The 24,292-nt window shown below is 43.8% G+C and overlaps 2 protein-coding genes across 5 annotated transcripts in view; one reads left to right on the forward strand and one right to left on the reverse strand.

Annotated features, from left to right (window-relative positions):
- Window positions 1-20,765, reverse strand: part of comp (cartilage oligomeric matrix protein) — a 90,075-nt gene extending 69,310 nt beyond the window's left edge. The window contains exon 1 of one of the 2 annotated variants that reach the window (XM_059991307.1): window positions 18,728-20,765. The gene's annotated coding sequence lies outside the window, so the exon portion shown is untranslated. Of the gene's footprint in view, window positions 1-7,292; window positions 7,440-18,727 lie in introns of those variants that run through there. The other variant, XM_059991308.1, reaches the window with a different exon arrangement.
- Window positions 20,766-22,746: 1,981 nt separating this feature from the next.
- Window positions 22,747-24,292, forward strand: part of upf1 (UPF1 RNA helicase and ATPase) — a 51,778-nt gene continuing 50,232 nt past the window's right edge. For 2 of the 3 annotated variants that reach the window (XM_059991303.1, XM_059991304.1), the window contains exon 1: window positions 22,747-23,265. In XM_059991303.1, coding sequence (XP_059847286.1) covers window positions 23,095-23,265 — 171 coding nt within the window. In that variant the 5' untranslated portion in view covers window positions 22,747-23,094. The remainder of the gene's footprint in view (window positions 23,266-24,292) is intronic. The other variant, XM_059991305.1, reaches the window with a different exon arrangement.

The raw sequence follows: 24,292 nt of genomic DNA on the forward strand, positions 1-24,292 counted from the left end.
TCCTCAAGGAACTACACAAAACTTTGTCTTTCTTCGTGCTTTTTCTTTCATTTTTATATTGGCCCTTATCTTTTTAGATAGTCAATTCTTTTTATTTTTACCAAAATTCAACCACACCCCTTAGGGATATAAACTAGCCCTGCACCTCACTAAATACTTTTCTGAAGATTTCCCACGGATAGTTTCACAGCGAAATCAGCTTCACCCAATTGTCAGAGCTGTCTCATGTTTTGTTATCAAGCATCAAAAAGAACACAATTGTTATCATTGCTCTTAAATAAATACACTCACACTGTTAGGATGTTAACTGAATTTGCCATATAAATGATAGACACAGGGATGGAAAGCTTTACAGCATAGAAACTGGTCCCTTAGCCCACTGAGTTCATGCCAACCATCAAGCAACTATTTACATTCACCCTCTCTAGTCCCATCTTGCAGTCTCCATTCCCACCACTCTCCCACACTCGAGGTGGCCCGTTAACCAACCAACCTACATGTCTTTGGCACGTGGGAGGCAACCGAAGCGTCCATGCAAACGCAAGGGGAACGTGCGAACTCCACACAGATAGCACCTCAAGCTAGGCCTGAACCTGGGTCTTTGGTGTTGTGAGAAAGCGGCTCTACTAGCTGTGCCACTGCCGTCACTCTGTTTCCTAGAGCTCACCACACTCCAGAGTTGGCGTGAACTTAATAAAACATAAGCGTTAATGAAACCAACAAGCTGCAAGAACTCAGAATCTTCTAAAAATGAATTAAATTAAGATCCCCCGGGAAATCACTTTCTGTGCTACATGCTTGTCTAAGGTCTGTACGTACCCATTCAACCAGATGCTACTTGAAGCCAATGTACAATTCCCACTGGAACTTTAAATTATTTTATATTACATAATTTTACTCTGAATGCTTCCATTGCCTGCTTACTTTTGATTACATCCTTTCTTGCCTCTAAAGCGCTTTAATCCTTGATCACAAATCTACTCTCCGTCCTCAGCCCTGTTCCATTTCTTTTCTGCAGAACCCAAAGCCTGGTACATCTATCTTCCAACCCCACCTATCATGACACCACGTTTCAACAATGGTCACTATGACTGAGTCTCCAAATTTATACAATTTGAGTCCTTGCATAGGTGCTTATTTGGTCTGCATACTTTAAGCTGTCAGGAATTGGTGGCTGGCTTTCAAACAGCTGACATAGTCATTTTCTGTCACAGTTACAGCTATAGAACACCAAATGTAAAACACGTCTTTTATCTCACTTTTTTTTACCACTGCACTGCAATTGCCTTCATCTGAAATCAAATCTCTTTTAAGAGTACTGCTGCAAGGCATGCATGTTTGAAAGGCTGGACTGTTTTGAGATAGGTGATCATGACGGGAACATTCTGAACTATTGGCTAACATCCTCCTGCCTTCATTTGATTGAATTAGTCCAGCACAAAGTGGTGTGTCAAAAGGCCTGTTCTTTGATCAAGATTAGCAGCACATCCGCCAGTACATTCTGGAAAACCGTTCAGTGCATGAAACATTCAGGCACATTGCAATATGGCTGTTGAAAGCAGTTTCATTTATCTTCGCTGGAATGGCAGTGTGCAAGGATGTAAGTTTAATTTTGAAGTTCCTCTTGAAATCCCCAATATGTTTTATATTCAAAGGATCATTCCTAAAGAATAATTGCTGTTTGGCATAGACACGGCAAGCTCCCATAAGCAGTAAGTGAGAGGGTAGGTCAATTATTTTTGTGTGATACTAAGGCACCATATAGCCAGCCGATGGTGTAGTGGCACCCGCCCCGGACTTCGAGGCGAGTGATCCTGGGTTTGAATCCGGCCAATTTTCCATCTGTGCTGGGTTGAGCGTCGATCTAGCGACTTGGCCTCATAAAAAACAGAAGAAATGGCAAGGTTGCTGCCCGATGCACCACACAGTGCGGAGAGGAACGACAACATCAGTGCACCCTATCGAGCTGCAGTCTTTTGGAATTCCTTACCCCAGAAAGCTATGGAAGCCAACTCTTTGAATCTATTCAAATCTGAGATATATTTTTAATTAGTAAGAAATCAAGGATTATACAGATAGCATGGAAAAATGGACTGGAGGAAATTTGGATCAGCTTGAACTTACTGAATAACAATTCTCAAGGGGTTAAATGCCCTTTTCCTATTCCTAATTGCCAAAGCTTTATGCAAGTTTGATTCCCCAAAATGGCACCATGAGATATTTTATAACCACCTGAAAAAGCAGCTAAATCTTGCGTTCTCCAATCATAAACGAGAGAAAATCTGCAGATGCTGGGAATCCAGAACACACACAAAATGCTGGAGGAACTCAGCACGCCAGGCAGCCTGCCGAAGGGTTTTTGATCCAAAATCTGGACTGTTCACTCTTTTCCATAGATGCTGCCTGGCCTGCTGAGTTCCTCCTGCTCTGTGTGTGTGTTGCTTGTGTTAGACTCTTCTGTCAACATCTCTGACAGGGACTCACTGTTACAATACTGCCTTACAGGTTAGTAGGGGTTAGTAAACCGTGGGCCTGCTGTGTTGGCACTGGAAGCACAGCGGCACAGCACATTGTTGGACTGTGTTGGTTGCTGTTGCAAATGACGCATTTTGTTGCATGTTTTGATGTTCATATGATAAATAATCCTAATCATTAATCTTTATCCTTTTCCACTTTGTGATAACCCTCTGTGCAAAATTATTCCCCCTAATTTTCAATGAATAATCTCTCAGTACCGTGTTACTGTGTAGCCAGCAAGTTGGAAAGAATGGTACATTATGTACCCGTGCAAATTCTTTCAAGTTTACAAACCTCTCTGAACCTTCAGAGCCCCTGTACTCTGATCCGCTTCCAAGTTGCCAAACCTTTCTTACTGCCTGTTTACAGTATATCGAGACAATTACTTGTTCAACTCCTTCTGGAGTTGAAAGGATGCTCATCGAATTTCATTAAAGGTCTCATGCAAGGTACATTCGCAGGAAATAATAAAATAAAAGTCACCAGATGAATTTCCCCCTCACCAAACGTTACATCAAATGAGTACAATTTTTGGCATTAATCAGATGTTCAATAAATGAAGTTTGCAGTCAGATCCTTAACTGCATCAGACAGCTGGGAACATGTTCAGCAAAGCAGGCGATAAATGCTCTCCATTACTAGTTCTGAATTCCTAAACAAAAGTGAATCATACTGAAATCACAGTTACCAATAGCAACCACATCCCTACCTCCAAACCCCGGTTATATCTTGACACTCAGTGCAGGTTTCAACATGTGCTTGTGTGAGAGTTATAGAGTTTGAGAACTGCCCCACGTACCAGCATGGGGACACAGGGGATTCAAACAGAGGCAAAACTAGCAGCTCGAAAACTGAGCATCTACGGGGCATCGTGATCCATCAGCAGCAGCAGAATAGCATCCCACCACAACCTGTAACTTCTCTAGCCCAGCATATCCCTCACTCTGCCATTACTGGTGTATAGGCAGGTCTTGGTGTAATGCTTCAAAGGTCACAGAAAGTAAACAAGCAAGAGAGTTGTTGCCTTTATTGCAAAGAGATTGGCTGGCATTCAGGAGAGGAGCCTGTAAAGAGCTTTGTTAAGACTAGATCCAGATCAGAATACTGTGTGAATTTTGGTTTTTCCGTCTAAGGAAGACAAACTTGCCTTAGAGGAAAAGAAGTGCAGTATAGATTCATAACATTAATTCCTAAGGTGAGAACTTGGTCTTTTGAACAGGGACTGAGTAAAACTGCTTTTTAATCACTAGTGTTTTGGAAACAGGTGGGCAATCTCCACAGGATTTGACAGGGTAGGGGTGAAGAGGCTCCTCAGTCTGGTGTGGCATATTTTCAGGATAGGGAATGACAATTTAGGACGAGGCTGTAAACCTTCGATCTCATTGGCCTTAGAGTTCAGTCAGTCTGTTCAATGCTGAGATCAACACTTCTGAACAACCAGAAGAAATGATGCTTCCTTCTCTGCATCATGGTGGACACGGAAAGCAATCAGAAAAGGCGAAAAAGAGGGAGGGTGGACTGGAGACAGAGGACTGGCCATACTTATCTTTATCTTTGTGCCATCAAGCCCAGGGACCAACCCTAGTTGAATGAAGGTGCTAGTGGAGTTGACCAGAAACATTACCAAACATAGCTATTGCCAATCAGGATTACAAACATACATACTACGCCACACATACCACTGAGAGCATCCTGACAAGTCGCATCTCCATCTGGTATGGGAGCATACCTACAAAGGACCGTGAGAACGGCTAAGAGGATCATAGGGGTCTTCTGACCATCCATCGGAGACATTGATCAGCACTGTGTGAGCAGGGCCCTTATTATTATTAAGGATCCCACCCGTCCATCCAGAATCTGACTTTCAGGCAGGAGACTCTGATCCATAAAAACAAGAACGGTCAGGATGAAAAACAGTTTCTTCCCTCAGGCCATTAGGCTTCTGAACTCCCTGCTGCATTGCATTTGAAGTGTTACTGGTTAATCTAGAATACTTAATTTATGCACTTTATTTTGTTTATTTATTTGTGATTCATCAGTAGATTTTTCCCTTACTTTCATTAATTATTGTGTGTTACAAGTGTGCTATGTTTACTACAGTGCTTTATACCCTGGTTTGGAGAAACGTTGTCGCATTTGATGGTATACATGTAGATAGATAAATGACAGTAATCTTGACTCGATACTTCTGTTAATAAGAATGGATAGAGCTAAAATGAGCTCCAGACAACAGATCCAGTTGCAGTTTACAATCCTCTAAAGAGTGGTGGATAATAAAAGAATTAATGGCAACAAGTGGCTTCGAAGCTGTTCCATTTTCTGCCATGGTCGACCCAGCGCAGGCATGTAAAAGACAAGATTGAAGTGTTTGCAACCAAACTTATCCAACTGTTGAGTGAAAGATCCATCGTGACCTCCTGAGGTTCACATCATCAGATAATCAATCTTTAGACCAACTGACATCAACACTCCACAAGACATCAAGAAATACCTAAGAGGCCAAGATGCAGCAAAAGCTATTTAACACAACATCCTAGCTCTAGTACCAGAGAAATCCTTCAAAATTGTACACAGCTCTGGCCAAATTGTTGAAATACAGATGGAACAGTGGCATATGGATAATTGTTTAGATATGTCCTGAAGGGCAGAATCAATCCCACTTATTACCGTCTCACAAGCCCATTCTCAATCATCATCAACACGCTAGACAACACTGTTGACTGTCTTATCAAACTGCATTTTCTCACTCATGATCTGTCAGGACCACTCAGCTCCAGATCTTATTACAGTCCTTATCCAAATCTGGTGGTGCGTGGCCAAGTGGTTAAGGCATTGGACTAGCGATCTGAAGGTTGTGAGTTCGAGCCCCAGCGAGGTGGCATGTCGTATCCTTGAGCAAGGCACTTAACCACACATTGCTCCAGCTGAAAATGGGTACCAGCAAAATGCTGGGGGTTAAACTCGCGATAGACCAGCATCCTATCCGGGGGGTAGTCTCATACTCTCAGTCACTTCACATCACAGAAAACGGCATAAGCACCAGCCTGATGAGCCTATAAGGCTCGGGACAGACTTTAACTTAACTATCCAAAATCTGGAAAATAAAAGCTTAATCGTGGGCAAATTCTCCGCAGGATTAATAACACAAAGGAAGGTGTTGTGGCTGTTATCTGCCCACTCACTTAATCTCTCCCTATTTAGGGTCAAGGAACAATTTTATTCACCATATACATCTTACAGATATTAGGTATTTGCTGTGGTGCTTTGGCACTAAATGCAACAACAAAACAGCACTCAATAATTATAAGAAATAAAAAAATCCAGAAAATAATGTTAGACACACAGAAATGGAATAAAGTGTCCTTAAATACAGCAGTATTAGCATATATTTGCAATGTCTACTGCATCTTTAAAAAGTGCTTTGAAGTGTTTATAGTGCAGTGGCTGAGGTAATAGATTGGTGAGGGAATGGGGGTGGTACAGAAGCCTAACTAGAATGGTTAATCAGATGAACTGGCCGGGAGAAGAAACCTTTTGTTCTATGGAGCTTTGCAAAGGGAGTATCTGGAAAAGGCAGTTTATTGGGTGGGTAGTGCCAGCAATGATTTACCTGCATTCTTCTTTGTCCAGGACATATACAAGTCCTCTGACCTTCTTCACAATTTACTTTCCTTCCTGACTTTACGTTGTCAGTAAATTAAGGAATAATATCCTTAGCCAAGTCATTGATATAATTATAAAAGATTGAGGCCCCGGCACCAATCCCATAGACCACACCTTTCATGGCACCCTGACAGCCAGAACACACATTTATGAGTACTCTCCAATTTCTGCCGGTCAGTCAATCTTCTCTCCATTCCAACGTCACCTCCTACACCATGAAATTTGATTCTCTGTGTTAACATCTTAGCAAATGCTTCTGAAAATCTGAGAACAGTACATTTACCAGTTGCCCTTTATCCACAGTGATTGTTATTTCTTCAAAGATCTCCAATAAATTGGAATAAGGTGATTTCCCTTTAGCAAAGTCTTGTTGACATTGCCTAATTATCTTGATTTTTTTTCCACTAGCCCTGCTATAATGTCTTTAATAATAGTTTCAAACACTTTCTTCGTGGCAGATGTGAGGCTAACTGGCCTGTAGTTTCGTGCTTTCTGCTTCACCCCTGTTTGAATAAGGGGGCTACATTTTCTATTTTCTAGTCTTCAGAAACCTTCCCCCAACCTAGGGAATTTTAGTAAATTAAAGCCAAGGCCTTAACAATCTCACAATCCCATTTCTCTGAAGACTTGTGAATGAAGTCTATCATTCTACAGTTCCAAAAACTGGCAAAGTGACAATTCTTCCAAGATTGCCCCTCCCTTTGAATTCCAGTTTTGCAGCTTTTTCTGGAGTGTTGCTTTTATCCCCCACAATGAAAAGTGATGCAAAAGACTGATTTTAATTTAGCTGCTATTTCTTTCTTTTCTATTATTAATGTCTGAGAGCCACTTTAAATTGGACGAACACTTACTTTGTTAACTCCTCCTTTCAAGATATCTATCAAAATCTCTTTTTATATATATTTCTAGCTATCTTTATATTGTACAGTACTCCAATTTTTCCCTTTCTGGTTAACCCTTTGCTCATTAGAGTTACAGAGTCAGCCAGTACAGCAGAAGGAAATTTAGCCTCCTAATTATGTGCAGACCTTTCCCCAGCACGTGGCCAATTGTGTCCTATGCTATGGAATTTCAAGCACTCATCTGAATATCTCTTAAATAAGAGCACCTACCTCCACCAACCCCTCCGGCAGTGAGTTCCACATCAACCACTCGTGTGAAAATTTTCTTCCTAAATCCCCTCTATACTTTCTATCCCTTATCTTAAACCTTATTACCTTATGGGCCAGACAGTGTCCTGTGCAGATGCCAGATGCCTTACAGAAGTCCTTATCTGCTACATCCACTGCTCTACATTCATTGACAGTTTAGCTACGCCCTTGAAAAATACTATCCGATAAACCACGCTGTTCTTGATCAATCCGAATGCAGATTACCGCCCTCTCTCAAAAAGTCTATTGATATTAGACTCACTGGCATATAATTACTCGGCAGATGCCTGTTGCCCTTCCTAGAAGAAAACATTTGCCAACCTCCTGCGAGCTGGCATTTCTTCTGTGGCCCAACCAAATACTAATATTTCTATCAGTGCCCCAGGAACCTCCTCCCTCACCTGTCTTTGCAACCTGAATACATCTCATCGGGCCCTGGGGTCTTATCCATCTGTAAGCCCATTAAAAGATCCAACAGAATTCTTTTCAATGGCAATTAGTTCTACAATTTCACTGTCCCTTCCGGCTACAATGTCCTTGCCCATAATAAATGTATGTGAGAAGTAGCCGTTTGTCCGGCTCGATGCACACATTGGCAGTCTTTATTATTAACATTCTGTCCGACATTTTGTCCTGTCATCTGTTCTTGCTAGCTTTTGAAGTTGGATACTATCTCTAACCACTTTGGTGAACTACAGATGATGTGTCCTACATATGGAATTTTTCTTTCTTGTTGGAATACTGTCCATCTATTCCGCGTATTCTGAATGATCCCAAAAATGCCTGTTGCTGTAGTTTTGAACTCCTCCATCCTTCAAACTAATTTGCCCAGTCAGTATAATCGGTTCTACAACTATCTATAAATTTAAAATCCTAGCTGGAACAGTTTGTGGTTGGGATGACTCGTGTACCCAATGATCCTTCAGGCCCTTTTTATACACCTGTCCTTGTAAATGTCCTGAATAGTGGGAAGTTCACATCTACAGATGTGCTGGGCTGTCTGCAGAGTCCTGCGATTGAGTGAAGTACAGCTCCCATACCAGACAGTGATGCAGACAGTCAGGATGCTCTCAATTGTGCTCCTGTAGAAAGTTCTTAGGATTTGGGGGCCCACACCAAAGTTCTTCAACCGTCAACTGTTTCTCACCACAGCTGATGTGTACAGAGCACGAGATCCTCGGTGATGTGGATGCCGAGGAACTTAAAGTTGCTCACCCTCTCAACCCCAGATCCGTTGATGTAGCAAGGACAACTGTACTTTGAAGGAGCAGTACTACCACCTGCTGGCCGAGTACTGAACAGTTAGGACCTTATCCACTCCATCTCCTAGTTAGAATAATGGTTGCTGGGGAATACACTAGCAGTGCTTTAACTTTGCAAAAATCAACTCTCTTAACTTTTAACTAATATACTTTTAGTGTATTCAGAATTAATACATGCACACAGGGACGCAAGGAACTGCAGATGCAGGGATCTGTAGCAAAAAAAACCAAGTTGAGGCCGGTTCATTGACTATATTTAAGAGAAAGTTAGATATGGCCCTTGTGGCTAAAGGGATCGGGGGTATGGAGAGAAAGCAGGTACAGGATTCTGAGTTGGATGATCAGCCATGATCATACTGAATGGCGGTGCAGGCTCGAAGGGCCAAATGGCCTACTCCTGCACCTATTTTCTATGTTTCTACGTTTCTAAGTTGCTGGAAGATTTTTAAAAAATATTTATTTTTTAATAGATGCACATGTACTTAAAGCCTTTGTTAGGGGACTAAATGAGTTAATCGTCGAGGAAAATTAGGTGGCAGGAGGCTGTGCTGCTACTAGTTTTGGAAAGGCTTGCCAATTAAGCACCAGATAGACCAATGCCTTGGCTCCTGGACTTGCGGTCATGCAGGAGCCATACAAACCTTCCACACATCTGTACACAATCACACTTCAACTCAATCCAACACATCTGCTCATAATCAGACATCAGTTCAGTCCAATACACCTGATCACTACCACATGTCTGATCTTATTATTGACCTCTCTGCCAAGGGAAATAGCTCCTTCCTGTCTGCCTAACTAGTACTTTCATAACAACATTCACCTGAATTATATATTAAACTACTTTCCATAGAATGTTACCCCATTCTAGGCAGACTCTCCTCATAACTATAATTCTTCAGTCCTGGCAACACCCACAAATCATCTCTGCCCTGGTTTGGTGTTATCATATCATTCCAGTATCCTGGAAACAGAAGGGTACTGAACCCTACACATGTGAACAAATTCATAGTTTTCTTTGAAGTTCAGTTCTAGCATGGCCTCACACCACTTCTATTCTAAGCAACACAATCAAAATGCTGGAGGAACTCAGCAGGTCAGGCAGCATCTATGGAAGTGAATAAACAGTCAATGTTCCAGGCCGAGACCCTTCATCCGTCAGGATAAGAAGGTGGGGAAGGGGAAGGAGGACAGCTAGAAAGTGATAGGTGAAGCCAGGTGGGTGAGTACGATGAGGGATTGGAGAGGAGAGCAGACCATAGGAGAAAGGGAAGGAGGAGGGGAGCCAAGGGAAGGTGATAGGCAGGTGAGAAGAGGTAAGAGACAAGAGTGGGGATTAGAAGACAAGGGGAGGGGGAAGGAATTTATTTTAACCAGAAGGAGAAATTCATATTCATGCCATCAGGTTGGAGGGTACCTAGATTGAAAATAAGGTGTTGTGCCTCCACCCTGAGGGTGGCCTCATCTTGGCACAGAGGGGGCCATGGACCAAAATGTTGGAATGGGAATGGGAACTGGAATTCAAAGCTTGGCCACCGAGAAGCTCGGCTTTTGGTGGATGGAGCAGAGGTACTTGATGAGCAATCCCCCAATTTACAGCAGGTCTTACTGATGCAGAGGAGGCCTCATCAGGAGCAATTGGACACAACGGATGACCCCAGCAGATTCACAGGGGAAGTGCTGCTTCGCCTGTACGGACGGTTTGGGGCCTGAATGGAGGTGCGGGAGGAGGTGCATGGGCAGGTGTAGTACTTTGGCCGCTTGCAGGGATAAGAGCCAGGAAGGAGGTTAGTGGGAAGGGACAAATGGACAAGGGAATCACAGAGGGGGTGATCCCTACAGAAAGTGGGGGGGGGAACAAGGCAAAAATATATTGAAGGTAGGATCTTTCGGAGATGGTGTAAGTTGTGTTGGATGTGGAGGCTGATGGGGTGGTAGGTAAGGACAAGAGAAACTCTTTCACGGTTAAGGCAATGGGAAGTTGGGGTGAGCCCAGATGTTCTAATACCTCAGCCAATGAAAACAAGTATCTTGTGAACCTTCTTAATCACCTTAATTGTCAGTCCTGCTACTTCTAAGACCTGTGTATACCTACAGTTATATGCTGACATCTTTCTGTTCCACTGCTCTTCTTAATACCCCACTGGATATCACGTATAGAAAGGTCTGCCCTCCCCAAATACATTGATTGCACACTTCCCTGGACTAAATTAAATCTCCCACTTTGTCCACTGACAGTGTTTTGCAGTACAGAAGTGTTTCTCATTCTCAACCACGGTGCCTATTGTGGAGTCAGCACCCTCAACACTTATTACAAATCATGAAAGTGTACTACAAAAACAGAGACCTGGCAGAACTCCATTGCAAACAGCACTCTGGTCACTAAAACTTGTTGGCTCTTACCTTTTGCTTTCTTCCTCTGAGCGATTCTGGATCCAATTGCCCACTTTCTTCTGGATCTATGGCATTTTAATTAATCGATCGAGTTAAAGTCAAGGCAGACTGCATCAAGTGTGTGAGCTCATTGAACTCCTTAATGTCTCCTCAGAACAGTTAGTCAGACTCAACAAGTCTTTGCTACTGTTCTTGATTAACTTGTCCCTCTAATTGATTTGGGCATTGCCCAGCATCGGCATTAGCTTCACTAGCTGCTGATGCTTCACCTAGCCTGTTCTCTCTTTCTATTGAACAGCACTTCATAGGTCATCTTTCAGATTCCAGCACCAAGCTACTGCCAAAGAAGGTAAGAAAATGATAATTAGAGCCTGTGATGGTTCCTATCTTGCTTCCTTAAGAGTCTATGATATATTCTATACATCCCCAGTAACTTAGACAGTATTTCCAAAATATTGTCCTTTAATTTCAAATTCCCACATCTGCAATATTTGATATTTCTGCCAGCATCATTATACCATTGTTGCCTCAGTGATTGTATACATGGAAGCTGCCAATACAAGCCACTCTTTGAAAGAAGCATTAGGTTTCATTTCACCAAGCTCTTTACCAATTTCTCTCCTGCAACTATTTATCCAATCCCTTTTGAAAAGTCTGCTTTCATTCCAGAACACAACACTTCACAGCTTGATAAAAATTCTCATCTTCCCGCTGAATCTTCTGCCAATTATCTTAAAATAAATCGTGTGTCAGTGTTTGTGTAAGTGTGTATCAGAATGGGTGAGTTTTTTTAAATACTTATTTATAGGATTACTGATAAGACCAGTATTTAGTCCATTTTTATTTGTCTACCTTCTTAAACGACTGTTGAGCACTAAAGCAATGCTCTGAAGAAGAATGTGGACCCAGCGATGACACAGGTATGCCAATGTATTTATGTGTCACAATGATACATCATGTAAAGAGGAACTGGGACGTGATTGCATTCCCGTGTCTACTGCCTTTACTTATCCAGAGGCTAAAAATAAGGGAGGTATTCAGAATGAATGACATACTTACTCCTTTCTGCTCATTATGCCACTGGTGCCTAGGGCAGCAATGAAGGTCCTCCATCTCTGACGGTGTTCAGGGCTTCCTTCATCATCTTGGTTTTCACTACTGTCAGTCATGCAAGTCCCAGGTGCAATCTCAGGACTCAGATATAGAGGGAATCTTTGTTGCTGTTTCCATAACCATTTTGTTTTACTAGTCCTGCGCTGTATCCCTAGATCTGGAGGACTGGTGGACCACTGTTAGTCTGGCCTCTACCTTTTGAACTGTTTGGCATGGGTGACCCTACCAAAAGCTAAAGCATAAAGCCCTGATTCTAGCCAACATAGCTCTCTGGGTCTTTGAGGCACGCAAGCCTCCAAACCCTAAGACAAAGTTGTGGTCATCTTGGAGGTTGGAATGAACTGCTATGTACATTTTATAGATGAGGCACATTCAATGTGCATTGCATCGATGATGGAAGGAAGTGTGGCTTGAACTTTCTTTGTCACCTAAATGTTGTCAAGGTCTTTCTGTGTGTGTGTGGACTGCCTCGTTATCTGAAAAAATTGCAAATGGAATTAATCATTATGTAGGGTCAGCAAAAGTCCGGGACAAGGCCATTTGTCCCCTTGAGCCTGATCTGCAATTCAATAAATAACACACAAGGCGTTGGAGCAATTCAGTGGGACCAGTATCTTCTGTATTGCTCCAGATGTCAGTATCTGCACTCTAAACAGCTGCAGAAAGACTTTGCTATATTTCATTTCTGCCCCCTTCCAAAAAGGCCAACAATTCAATTCACCTTCCTAATTACCTGCTGTAATTGCAAGCTAACCTCCTGTGTTTCATGTGTACAAGAACTCAATGATTGGAAGCAGAAGGTAATGGTTGAAGATCAAATGTCCTCTGACTGGAGGCCTGTAACTATGGGGGTATCCTAGGGGTTAGTGTTGGGTCGTCTGTTATTCACTATTTTTGTAAATAATTTGGATACGAATGAACATGCATGTTTGTTAATGATCCTCTGTTGCTGATAATGAAGCAGATCACAATGAATTTCAAAGAGATTTTTATCAGTTAGGAAGATGGGCCGATGAATGGCAGATGGATTTCAATTTAGGGAAGTGTGCTGTGATGCATTTTGGACAGTCAAACCAAGCTAAGACTTAAACAATCAATTGCAGATTATGGATGAGTGTTGTGGAACAAAGGGACATTGAAGTACAAGTGCACGGTCACTACAAGTGGCCTCACAAGTAGATGGTGAAGAAGGCATTTAGAATGTTGACCTTCATCAGTCAGAGCATCAAGTTTAGGAGTTGAGACATTATATTCAATTGGGCACGTCATTGGTAAGAATGGCTTACAATTTCCTAACATAGTTAGTACTACTCTGAACTCAAACCTTCGCTGCCTTAAAGCTACACCATGGGGTAGGCTTCAGGAGTAAACTCTGGGGAAAAATCTGAAGCTGGAGTCCCTAAGGTTGTTGAGTTCAACACTGACTGGCCACTCCCGCAACACTGCTGGAACCAAATTATATTGGACTCTGCTGTTCCTTTGGATCCATCAGATGTGTGTGGGGGCGGTGCAGCCTGCTGCATAGGCAACAGCTTGCTCTCCAGTATCATGCTGCCCTGGCTTGCTGGTCATGTAAATAGCTACGACTCAACATCCATCGTTGACCCTGGCCAATGGAAGGGGCCTCAAAGTCATTGGTGAAGCTGCACTTGGAGCACTGTGTACAGTTTTGTTCACCTTGTTATAGGAAAGACGTTGTCAGGCTGAAAAGGGAGAAGTAGAGTTTTACGAGGATACTGCCTGGACTAGAGGGCCTGACTTATAGGGTGGGGTTGACCATGCTGGATCTTTATTCCTTGGAGTGTAGGAGAATGAAGAGTGACTTCATGGAAGTTAATAGAATCATGAGGGGTCTGGACAAGGTGGACAGCCAGTCTTCTCTCAAGGACTGGGAAGTCCAAAACTAGAAGGCACAGGTATAATACAATAGGGGAAAGGTTTAAAAGAGACATGAATCTTAACTTCTTTACACAGAGAGTAGTGAGTATCTGGGATGAGCTGCCAGAGGAAGTGGTCAAGGTGGGTACAACTGCAAAATTTAAAAGGCATCTGGATAGGTACATATAGAGAAAGGGTTTAGAGGGTTTAGGTTGAATAAAGACAATTGGGATGCTGTGGTTGGCATGGGCTGGCTGGGCCAAAGGACCTGTTTCCATGCTGTTTTATGATTCTGTTCTAAGGACATCCCTAATCCTCTACACAAGCATTCTGCAGTCACTCTTCCTGTCAGTAATATTTCACTTTTCTTTTCTTTCTACCAAAGTGTTAAGCTCACTTTTCTGCGCATAATGCTTCATCTGCAATATTTTGCTCTTTTACATAACCTATCCATATCCCTTTACTAGTACTTTTGAGCCCTCTTCATAATTTGTTTTTCCAACTATTTGGGTACTTTCAGCAAATATGGCTATAATATACTTCACCTTTAATAACTGAGGTCCCAGTACTGATTACTGTGCCTTCCCATTAGTTACAGCTTGCCAACATGAAAATTACCCATTGATCCTGATCCTATCTTGTGTTAATTAGCCGAAGTTCTATCCATATCAATAAAATACCAGAATGTTGAAACCTTTTACCTTGTGCAATAGCCTTTTATGTGGTAACTTACTGAAAGCATGATGAAGGGAATTATGGTGAGGAATAGTACTCACCGATAATCCGAATGCCTAGTTTGGGTTCTGCAAGGATTTAATAAAATCTTGGTATAAATTTGGACAAAAATCCTAAATTCCGGGGTTGTAAGAGTAACTGGCTTTGTCATCTACTTAGCATTAGGCTGTGGCATCAAGGAGTCTTCATACAATTGACAGAAATGGAAGTCAAGGACAAGCTCCACACTGGCTGAAGCCATACCCAGTGGAAAGCTGGATGGTTTGTTTGTTGGAGTTTAATTGCTTCTGCCCCTGAAGCTCCTCAAAGCCATGTCCTAGGAGCAATCATCTTGAGTTGTTCATTAATGACATTCCCTCCAGCATTTTGCTGATAATTGACAGTGAGCTGAGTAGTTAGTCAGTATGGTGTTACCCTTCTGTTTAAATACAATACATAATATATACATTGTTGGGCAGATGTCAGAGGTGTTGCTGTATGCAGGAGTTTATTCAGAGATGCAGCTATTGTAGGTCTGAAGAATGTCACAGCTGCTGTTGGCATGTCCTGCTCTCTAACTGTATCTGGTTCTCTAAACCAGAGTTTGAAGTCATGTAGAGTGAATCAAGTTGGCTTAAGATTAGTTTGTCTGATGGTGAAGATCTCAGAAGGATAGATCATGTACTCAACACCTCAGGCTGAAAAGGGTGCCAAAAGCCTTAACCTTGTCTTTGGCTCTCATCCCATGATCGTTGAGAACGGTGATGTTCTTGGCTGTTCCTCTCCAGTCAATCTTTTAGATGCTCCACTATCATTCATGACCAAACACGGCAGATTGCGGAGAAGTAGTTTTATTTGTTTGCTGGGGGGGGGTGGGCAAGTGAGTTGTGGTGTTCTGTGCATTGCTTGTTGTTTTCCCTGCTTACAACTAAGTAGTTTCATTAGGTCTGTGAGTCTATTCAGGTACGCTGCTGCTGTTCCCGGCACTCGTCTCTGAACCGGAGTTGGTCCTATGGCTTGATGTAAAGATAGAAGGAGATTTATGCTAAGGCACAGCGTTATATTGCTACAGCATCTAATCTGGTGATGGTTCACAGCGTGTCATGGACGCCCAATTTTGTCTTTCCAGATTTATCTTGTGTTTGTGGCATTTCCCCTGATGGAAATGCCACACAGCTTGATGGAGGTGCTCACTCTGTGAAGACTGGACTTCACAGTAAAAGTGTCTCTACTACCAGTGCAGTCATAGGAAAATACTTCTGCAACAAGTAGATTGTTGGCGTATTTCTCGTGCTGTTACCCATCTTCACAGTGTTATCCCTTAGAACTCAGATAATCCCACTTAATGATAAACACTTAAACATATTCTGGTCCTGACCAGCGGGCTCAAAAAGAGGATCTTCATAAAGTCATAGAGTCCATTCTCACGTACGGATGCGCGACGTGGACACTCACCAAGACCATGCGAAAGTCACTAGATGGTTGCTGTACACGAATGCTCTGGATGGTGCTTGACATGAGTTGGCAACAGCACATGACGAATGTCGAGCTCTATGACGACCTACCGATGCTCACTACTAAAATCGAGGCGAGAAGACTGCAACTAGCGGGGCACTGTCTATGCCACCCTGAGCTACCTGCCAGCCTAGTCATTACATGGGAGCCCAAGCATGGGAGGATGAACCCTGAGCACCCTCCCAAGACTATGGTCAACACGCTCCTAGAAGATAGCGGCGCAGCTACTGTAGATGAACTGAGCACACTGATGAGGGAGAGGGAGGAGTGGAGAGTCCGTCATCATGCCTGATGCCAGCCCCCGAGGCCTGAGTCAATGTAGTAGTAGTAGTAAACATATTCTGTTAGTGTATTCCCAAACAATATTCAAAATGGAACAATACTGATTTATCAATTGAAAGATGGCAGTAGGTGGGTCCAACAGATTTCCTGATACTTCTTTGATTTGATTCCATTCGACATGGAGAGTGCAGTCAGAACCACGGCCTGTGATATTGGAGCATATGATTCTGTGAGTCGAACTATATCAGGTGCTTGTAACTATACTTCCTGGGTCAGCTCTTTAAACATTGACGCATCTCCAGATGGCCACGAGAACATTGCAGCATCAAAGTGGGCTTGAGCCTTGGACTAAGGTTGATGCTGGTTGGTCAATCAGTATTATTATCATTATTTGTGCTGTAAGTTTGATAAAAGTGATTGGCTTGCTAGATCATTTCAGGGAGCAGGAGGAGACAACAATATTGATCTGGGTTAGGAGTTAATGGAGGCCAGAACAGATAAGAATAGCACTTTTCCCACCTCAAGCCAGTCTTGTGGTAATAGTATCACTGATACTAGCTTTTATTCCAGATTAATTTAATTTAAATTCCCCAGCTGCAGTGGTAGGATTCAAACATGTTGCAGCATCATTAACCCCAGCTTCTGATTACTGGTCCAATGCATTACTATTGTCTTAACGCATTATCATATTGTTGAGGATAAATTAGCTGCAGCATTTCCTTGTGTTATAATAGTTGCTATACAGTATTTCGAACAAGGACTTCACTGGCTGCAAAGTGCTTTCATCATTTTCTAATATGAAAGACAAGAAACAAGAATGTTAGAAAGAGGATTAACTGAAGGAAACTCAGCTCCCCCCCCACTTTGTCAAACCGATTCTTAGGATGGGGGAGTGGTGAATTTATTTTATGAGAAGAGATTAAGCTACCTAGTCCTACACCCTCCTGAGTTTAAAAGGATGGGGAATGATATCACGGAAATGTACAAATTTCTTTCGAGGTTTGACGCAGGAATAATGTTTACGGGGGGGGGGGGGGGGGAGGTCACTGTCTAAAAGTAAGTGAAGCTTCAGAATTCTGTACCCACAAGGGATGTAGGGGCTGATTTGATGTCTATGACTAAGATGGAAATGGAGTGATGTTTGGATATAAAGGGAACAAGGGATTGGTGAAGCAAAGTGAAGCTGAGGTGCAAATAACACATATTTTGTGTGTGTTGCTTGAATTTCCAGCATCTGCAGATTTCCTCGTGCCTGAGGTGTAAATAATCAGCCAGATGTTATTTTAGTCGATATCAAACATGATGTCCCTTCAGAAATAGACGTCGGACATTCTGTCCCTTACGCTGGCTGGTGGTGTTGTGGCAAAGACGGCGCAAGGGACAGAATTGTTGTTGTTGTTGTGCCCTTAACTCCTGATGGAGTCGTCGGGGCACCATTGTTTTGCTGTGCTCATCATAGGGTGTGTCTTAGGGATCTGAAACCTGGTGGAGCCCATCCCTCTCCAGTTTTTTTTTATGAGGCCGAGTTGCTAACTCACAGGTACAGGTGGAGAGTGTGCAAGGGAGCCGGCCGGATTCGAACTCGGGACCTCTCACCCCAAAGTCCAGCGCTGATGCCACTACGCCACCAGCCAGCATAAGGGACAGAATGTCCGACTTCTATTTCTGAAGGGACATCATGTTTGATATCTACTGAAATTCCATCGCCATTTGATTCCATAAAATCTATGGCCTAAAAATTCTGGTTCACCTGTGGTAAAATACTTATGTGAGATCATACAGATCCACAGAGGATGACAATTTTCAGCAGTCAGACATGAAAGGTATTTGTACGTGCAATCAGAGTGATTCATAATCTCATACAGATTAAATGTGTGTAATGCCAATGACAGCATGAGCAGGAGAGCAAAAAGTGTGATCTCTTGCTGTAGCTGGAGTTCTTAAAGTGCTGCTTGTTGACTGAAATCTCTGCTGGAAGTAATGGTGTGAAGATTCAGGGCAGACCTGAAAACAATTGCATGATTCTACAGCTGAGCCTGCAGTTGGTGCAATGGGCCGACACAGGGTACACTGGAATGCCCAGGGATAAACATCAACACCCTCCACCAGAAAAAGATAAAGTTTCACCGGAATAGTAAATGGAATTCCCATCCATTATTTAATCTGGGCTGCTCCTATTTATGTCCTCTGTTACGGATACTTCAGCCAAACCTAACGTAAATATACAGGGGTCTCTACCTGAAACGTTGACTGTTTACTCTTTTCTGTAAGGAAGGTCTCGGCCTGAAATGTCGACTGTACTTTTCTCTGTAAGAAGGGTCTCAGCTTGAAATGTCGACTGTTTACTCTTTTCCATAAGAAGGGTCTCGGCCTGAAAGACTGAATGTTTACCCTCTTCCACAGATGCTGCCCAGCCTGCTGAGTTCCTCCAGCACTTTGTATGTGTTGCTTTGAATCTCCAGCATCTGCATATTTTCTTGTGTTTGTAAATTGAATACATGTTCAGTAGGTTCTATTTCTTTCTATTTGGGCCTGCTTTCTTTGCAACGAATGTACATTTTCAAATAGCAAAAGAAGCATGAAACATGCTTTGCACTATGATCCACATCATTCCCAGTCTGCTTCACATGCAGAGGTGTCGCACGCTTGAGTCTCATGATCCAAAACTTTGCTCTACACTACACAATTTGATTAACTAGAAATTAAAAAAAGATTGCAGATACAGGAAATATGAAAAAGCAAACACAGGAAATGCTGGAAACACTCAGACAAAAATCTAGAGAAAGGGGAAAAAAAAACAGTTAACATTGCAGGTCAAATATGCTTCATTAGAGACCCAATTAGGAGTAACCAATAGTTCACATAGCCTGGGCCTTCATGGGCTTCCATAGATACAAACCTGATCTGGAATTGAAGGAGAAGTTGTTCAATGAGTATCTTAAAGCATTGTTACTTTAAGATAGAGTGAGACTATACCTGAAGTACTTTATGCAGTTTTGGCCTCTGTACCAAAGGAATGAGAGGTTAAGGGGAACACGAGGGGAAACCTCTTCACTCAGAGGGTTGTGAGAGTGTGGAAGGAGCTGCCAGCACAAGTGCTTCATGTGAGCTCAATTTCAAAGTTAAGAGATGTTTAAATAGGTACATGGATAGTAGGGATATGGAGCACTATGTTCCAGGTGCCGGTCTTTGGAAGTAGGCAGTTTAAGTGGTTTTTTGCTTGGACTAGTTGGGCCAAGGGGCCTGTTTCTGTGCTGTACTTCTCTATGGCTCTTTGATATACTTGCCTTGGAGGGAGAGCAGCAGACATTCATTATTTTAATATTTGGGACAAGGTGATGGGAGGGAACATTGGGTGGCATGGCCTACACTTATAAGGTTTGAAAAGAGGAGAGCTCAAATAAACACATGTGATTCTGGGAGAGACAGAGTAGATTCTAAGTGGTTGTTTCTTCAGTCTGGAGAGTCCTGAACTAAAAGGAAGACACTCATTTTAAGCTGACTCAATGGGCCAAATGGCCTAATTCTGTTCCTATGTCTTATGGTCTTATTTTATTCCACAGGCAGCTGTGGAGGCCAGATTGTTGGATGTATTTAAGGCCAAGCCTTAATTGGACATGGCATCAAAGGCTACAGGGAGAAGAGGCTGAGGGGGGCAAAAAATGGATCAGCCATGATTGAATGGCAGAGCAGACTCGATGGGCCTAATGGCTGAATTCTGCTCCTATGTCTGATGGTCTTTTAAAAGGTAAATTATTTAGGACCAAGAATTATTTTCAGAAGGTTGTACATCCTTGGCACTCTCTATGCCAGATTGTTGTAGATGCTTAATATTTGAGTATATTCAAGAATAATATTGATTTAAAAAATTTGCTCTCCCCAGGTAATCTATGTATATGGATTGTGCAGGAAGGCGGATTTGAAATAAAGGACCTCTGTGATTGTTTTGAATAGTGGATTAGGGACAATATTGTTTTTTATTTTATGTTCAAGTCCAAGGGTGGTGAACCTTTTTGAGAGTCTGTGCCCAAATTGGAAAAAAATCTTCTATAAAAATTCTCTCACGTTAATTTTGAGCAGATTTGATCATTAATTAATGAGTAACGATATTTATGGACTTCCTTAAGGAAAAAGGATGAGTCTTGTTGCTTCTTTACATTGTTTTACCATCAATAAAGGTAAAACAAAACATTTCGCTAATTTATGACGGGTCTCACCAATGTGGAGGAGGCTGCATTGGGAGCACTGGACACAACAGATGATACCAGCAGATTCACAGTGAAGTGTTGCCTGATCTGGAAGTACTGTTTGGAGCTTTGAATGGATTTGGGGGCGGAGGTGAATGGGCAGGTGTGTAACACTTGGACCGCTTGCAGGGAAAAATGCCAGGAAGGATTTCAAAATTAAACAAAACTGTTCAAAATTAATATTAATCTATTAAAAAGACAATTGAAAAATAATTTGTAATAGTAGGTGGGGTTCAAAGAATTAAGGTCGACGCTGCATTCTGTGTGGCAACTAAAATTTTGCACATGCCATCTCGGGCATGCACGCCATAGGTTTGCCACCCCCATAACTAGCACTGTTGGTATTACATTAATTTTCTCTGTTCTTTGAGTGTCTGAAATAAAACAGGAAACGCCGGCAAAAACTAATCGGATAGCATCTGCCGGAGGAGAAAGTTAACATTTCAAGCTCATGTTCCTTCATCAGAACATGAAAAAGATTCACTTTTCCATTTGTTCCTCCCCACTAATCTCCCTCCAGGCACTTACCCCTGCAAGCGGCCTTAGTGTTACATCTGCCCATACACCTCCTCCCTCACCTGCACTCAGGGCCCCAAACAGTTCTTCCAGGGGAGGTGACACTTCACCTGCGAATCTGCTGGGGTTGTCTGTTGTGTCCAATGCTCCCAGTGCAGTCTCCTTTACGCTGATGAGACCCATTGTAAATTGGGGGACCACTTCGTCTGGCACCTCTGCACCATCCGCCACAGGTGGAGCTTCCCAGTGGCCAAGCATTTAAATTCCGATTCCCATTCCAACATGTCGATCCGTGGCCGCTTCTTGTGCCAAAATGAGGCCACCCCCGGGGTGGAGGAGCAACACATTATATTCACACACAAGACGCTGGAGGTACTTGGCAGGCAAGGCAGCAACTATGGAAAGTAGTAAACAGTCGATGCTTCTGTCCAAGGTCCCTCATCGGGACTGGAAAAAAAGACGAGAAGTTGTGTGTGTGTGGCCTTGAATTTCCAGCATCTGCAGATTTTTTTGTGTTTGTGATTCTACCTTATATTCTGTCTGGGTACCCTCCAACCTGATAGTAAGAATATCGATTACTTCCTCTGTTGAACAAAACCCTTTACTTCTTCTCACCTCCCTATTACTTTTCTCCTGGGTCCCCTCCTCCTATCGACCACTCTCCTCTCCCATCCGATTCTTTCCTCTCCAGCCCTTGACCTTTCCCACCCACCTGACTTGACCTCCCTCCTACCAGCCAGCCTCCTCCCCACCCAAATTCAGTCATCTCACCCCTTCCCTCTCAGTCCTGAAGGATCTCGGCCCAAAACGTCGACTGTTTACTCTTTTCCATAGATGCTGCCTGACCTCCTGAGTTCCTCCAATGTTCTGTGTTTGTTGCATGAGAAAGATCCCCTCTTTCAGCTTTCCAGCATCTACATTTTGTTTTTTTTTGTCTTTATTTGCCGTGGATACCTGATCCATCCTCTCTCCCTTTTGGACAGGGTCTAACATCCAGTTTCGATCAGTGGGGATTAGCCAGCAGTAATGTTGGTCCGATGGAGATGGCCTCTCAAAACAGCATTGATTTCTACTGACCAGGGCAGACTATTTCAGATAAGTACATTGATCCTGTGTAACCCCCTCAGGGAATGTAATAATCAAGGACAACAGCCCTGATGTGACAGGAGGACAATGGTACTTAATGGACGTTATGAGCACTGGGTCTAAAATGGCAACCTGCACGTCAAGGGGAGCAGACGGTCTGGAGTGCCCATACTTCCTCCTGCCATCGCAACCCGCCAACGTGTTGCAGCGCTGCTGAGGCGTGGAGAGGGCCGGCGGAGGCGGAAGCGCGAATCCGGAGGCTCTCGGCTCCCCACCTCCGCTCGCTCGGCGCTACCCCCGCTTCGCCGCTCTCATGTGTATTGCGTCACCGCTCCTTGCCGGTTGAATGACGTCACCGCAACCCCAACTGCGTTCCTACGTCAGGGCGTTCTGTGCGGTACGTCAGTGCTGCGGGGGAGTTGCGGCTCTCGCGCTGTTGCTGGGTTTGTGTGTCCGGTGATCGATTGCCGCCCACCCGCTCGATCCGGTCCCCCGGTTCCGTGGTCACTCATCCGGCCCCGACCCCAAGGTCTCTCGCCTCGCCACGAAGGCGCTCGGACGGATACAGAACGCCACGGTCCTCCGCCCGGCCCAAGCCCGAGGCCCACCGCCTGGCCCCGAACCCGCGGACGTCCACCCCAAGCGCCAACTCTCCGCCTGCCCCTCGGCCGGCGCGCGCCGTGCTGCGCAGCGGTTGTTGCCCCGTGGGTTTGAATCGCGCCGGGGGCGAGTGCGCGCTCCCGCGCCGTGGCCGCCATGAGTGTGGACGCGTATGGGCCGAGCTCGCAAACGCTGACCTTCCTGGACACCGAGGAGGCCGAGCTGCTCGGGGCCGACACGCAGGGATCCGAGTTCGAGTTCACCGACTTCACTTTGCCGTCTCAAACGCAGACTCAGGGCCAGAGCCAAGGCCCCGGCGACGGACAGGTGAGGAGAGCGCCGGTGATTGGGTGAGAGCGAGTGGTTGGGGGAGGGGGGTGTTCCGCACGCCAGCAACCCGAGGCGGTGTGATCTCACGCCGAGCCCTGGCACCACCGCCCAGCGTTTCCTGGCTTATAGCGTGGCCTGGGCCTCAGAGCCCGAAGGAGACGCACATGGCAGCAGGAAGCGGTCCTGGGCCGGAGAAAGGACCGAAGGAAGGGGTGGAACGGGTTTACAAAAAGGGTCTGAAGTGTACATTCTTACGCCCCTTCGCCCTAAACTGCATGCGAACTTTCTTTCACCTCCCCCTCACGCGCTTTCTATTCACCCCCTCCTCACTGGAGGATCTTCCTCTTTCCTCTGACTTTTGCCCCGGGACGGCAATAGTTCTCATTTATTGTAGGAAGGTGCAATCGTGATGATGGTCTAAGTTGGGCTGCAGGAGCTCAGCAGAAGTGTTTGTGAAAACCTGCTTACTATTTGGCATATGCCTAAGTATCGTCCAAGTCATGATTTAGGTGAGTTAAGCTTTGGCGGAAGGCTTAGGAATTGTGCATTTGCATGAACGTTTCTCTCATCCAAATCAAACATTGTGCGAGAAAAGTTACTAAATGCCTGTTAATGTTTAAAAGTGACAGTTGCATCAGCGGTAAGAGTAGAAGAACAATTAAAATCCCATGTAAAGATTCTGGGCGATTACCTGATCATTACCATAGTTGTCTTGGGTTTGTAATTCTAGTAGCACGTGGTATCAACATACAGATAGGAAGTTAATTGAACATTTATTTTAGCTGTTATGATAGCGCCATATTTTTAGGTGGCCAATTTAATTGGTGTGAATTAGGCCTCATTGTTAACATACTATGTCTTTTTCAATGTGCCGCCTGAAAGGAGAGTACAGGATTGAGCACGAAGTAGCTGAGGTGAGGGAGTACTGCAAGGAAACTTAGCAGTGGATTTGCTGGAGTAATTGAAAGTTCACTTGATAGATTTAGCGTTTTGGTGAAGCTATTGGAATAGGTACTAACGATAT

This window comes from Hypanus sabinus, chromosome 16 (genome assembly GCF_030144855.1).
Source record: "Hypanus sabinus isolate sHypSab1 chromosome 16, sHypSab1.hap1, whole genome shotgun sequence".
In the NCBI taxonomy this organism is placed as follows: Eukaryota; Metazoa; Chordata; class Chondrichthyes; order Myliobatiformes; family Dasyatidae; genus Hypanus; species Hypanus sabinus.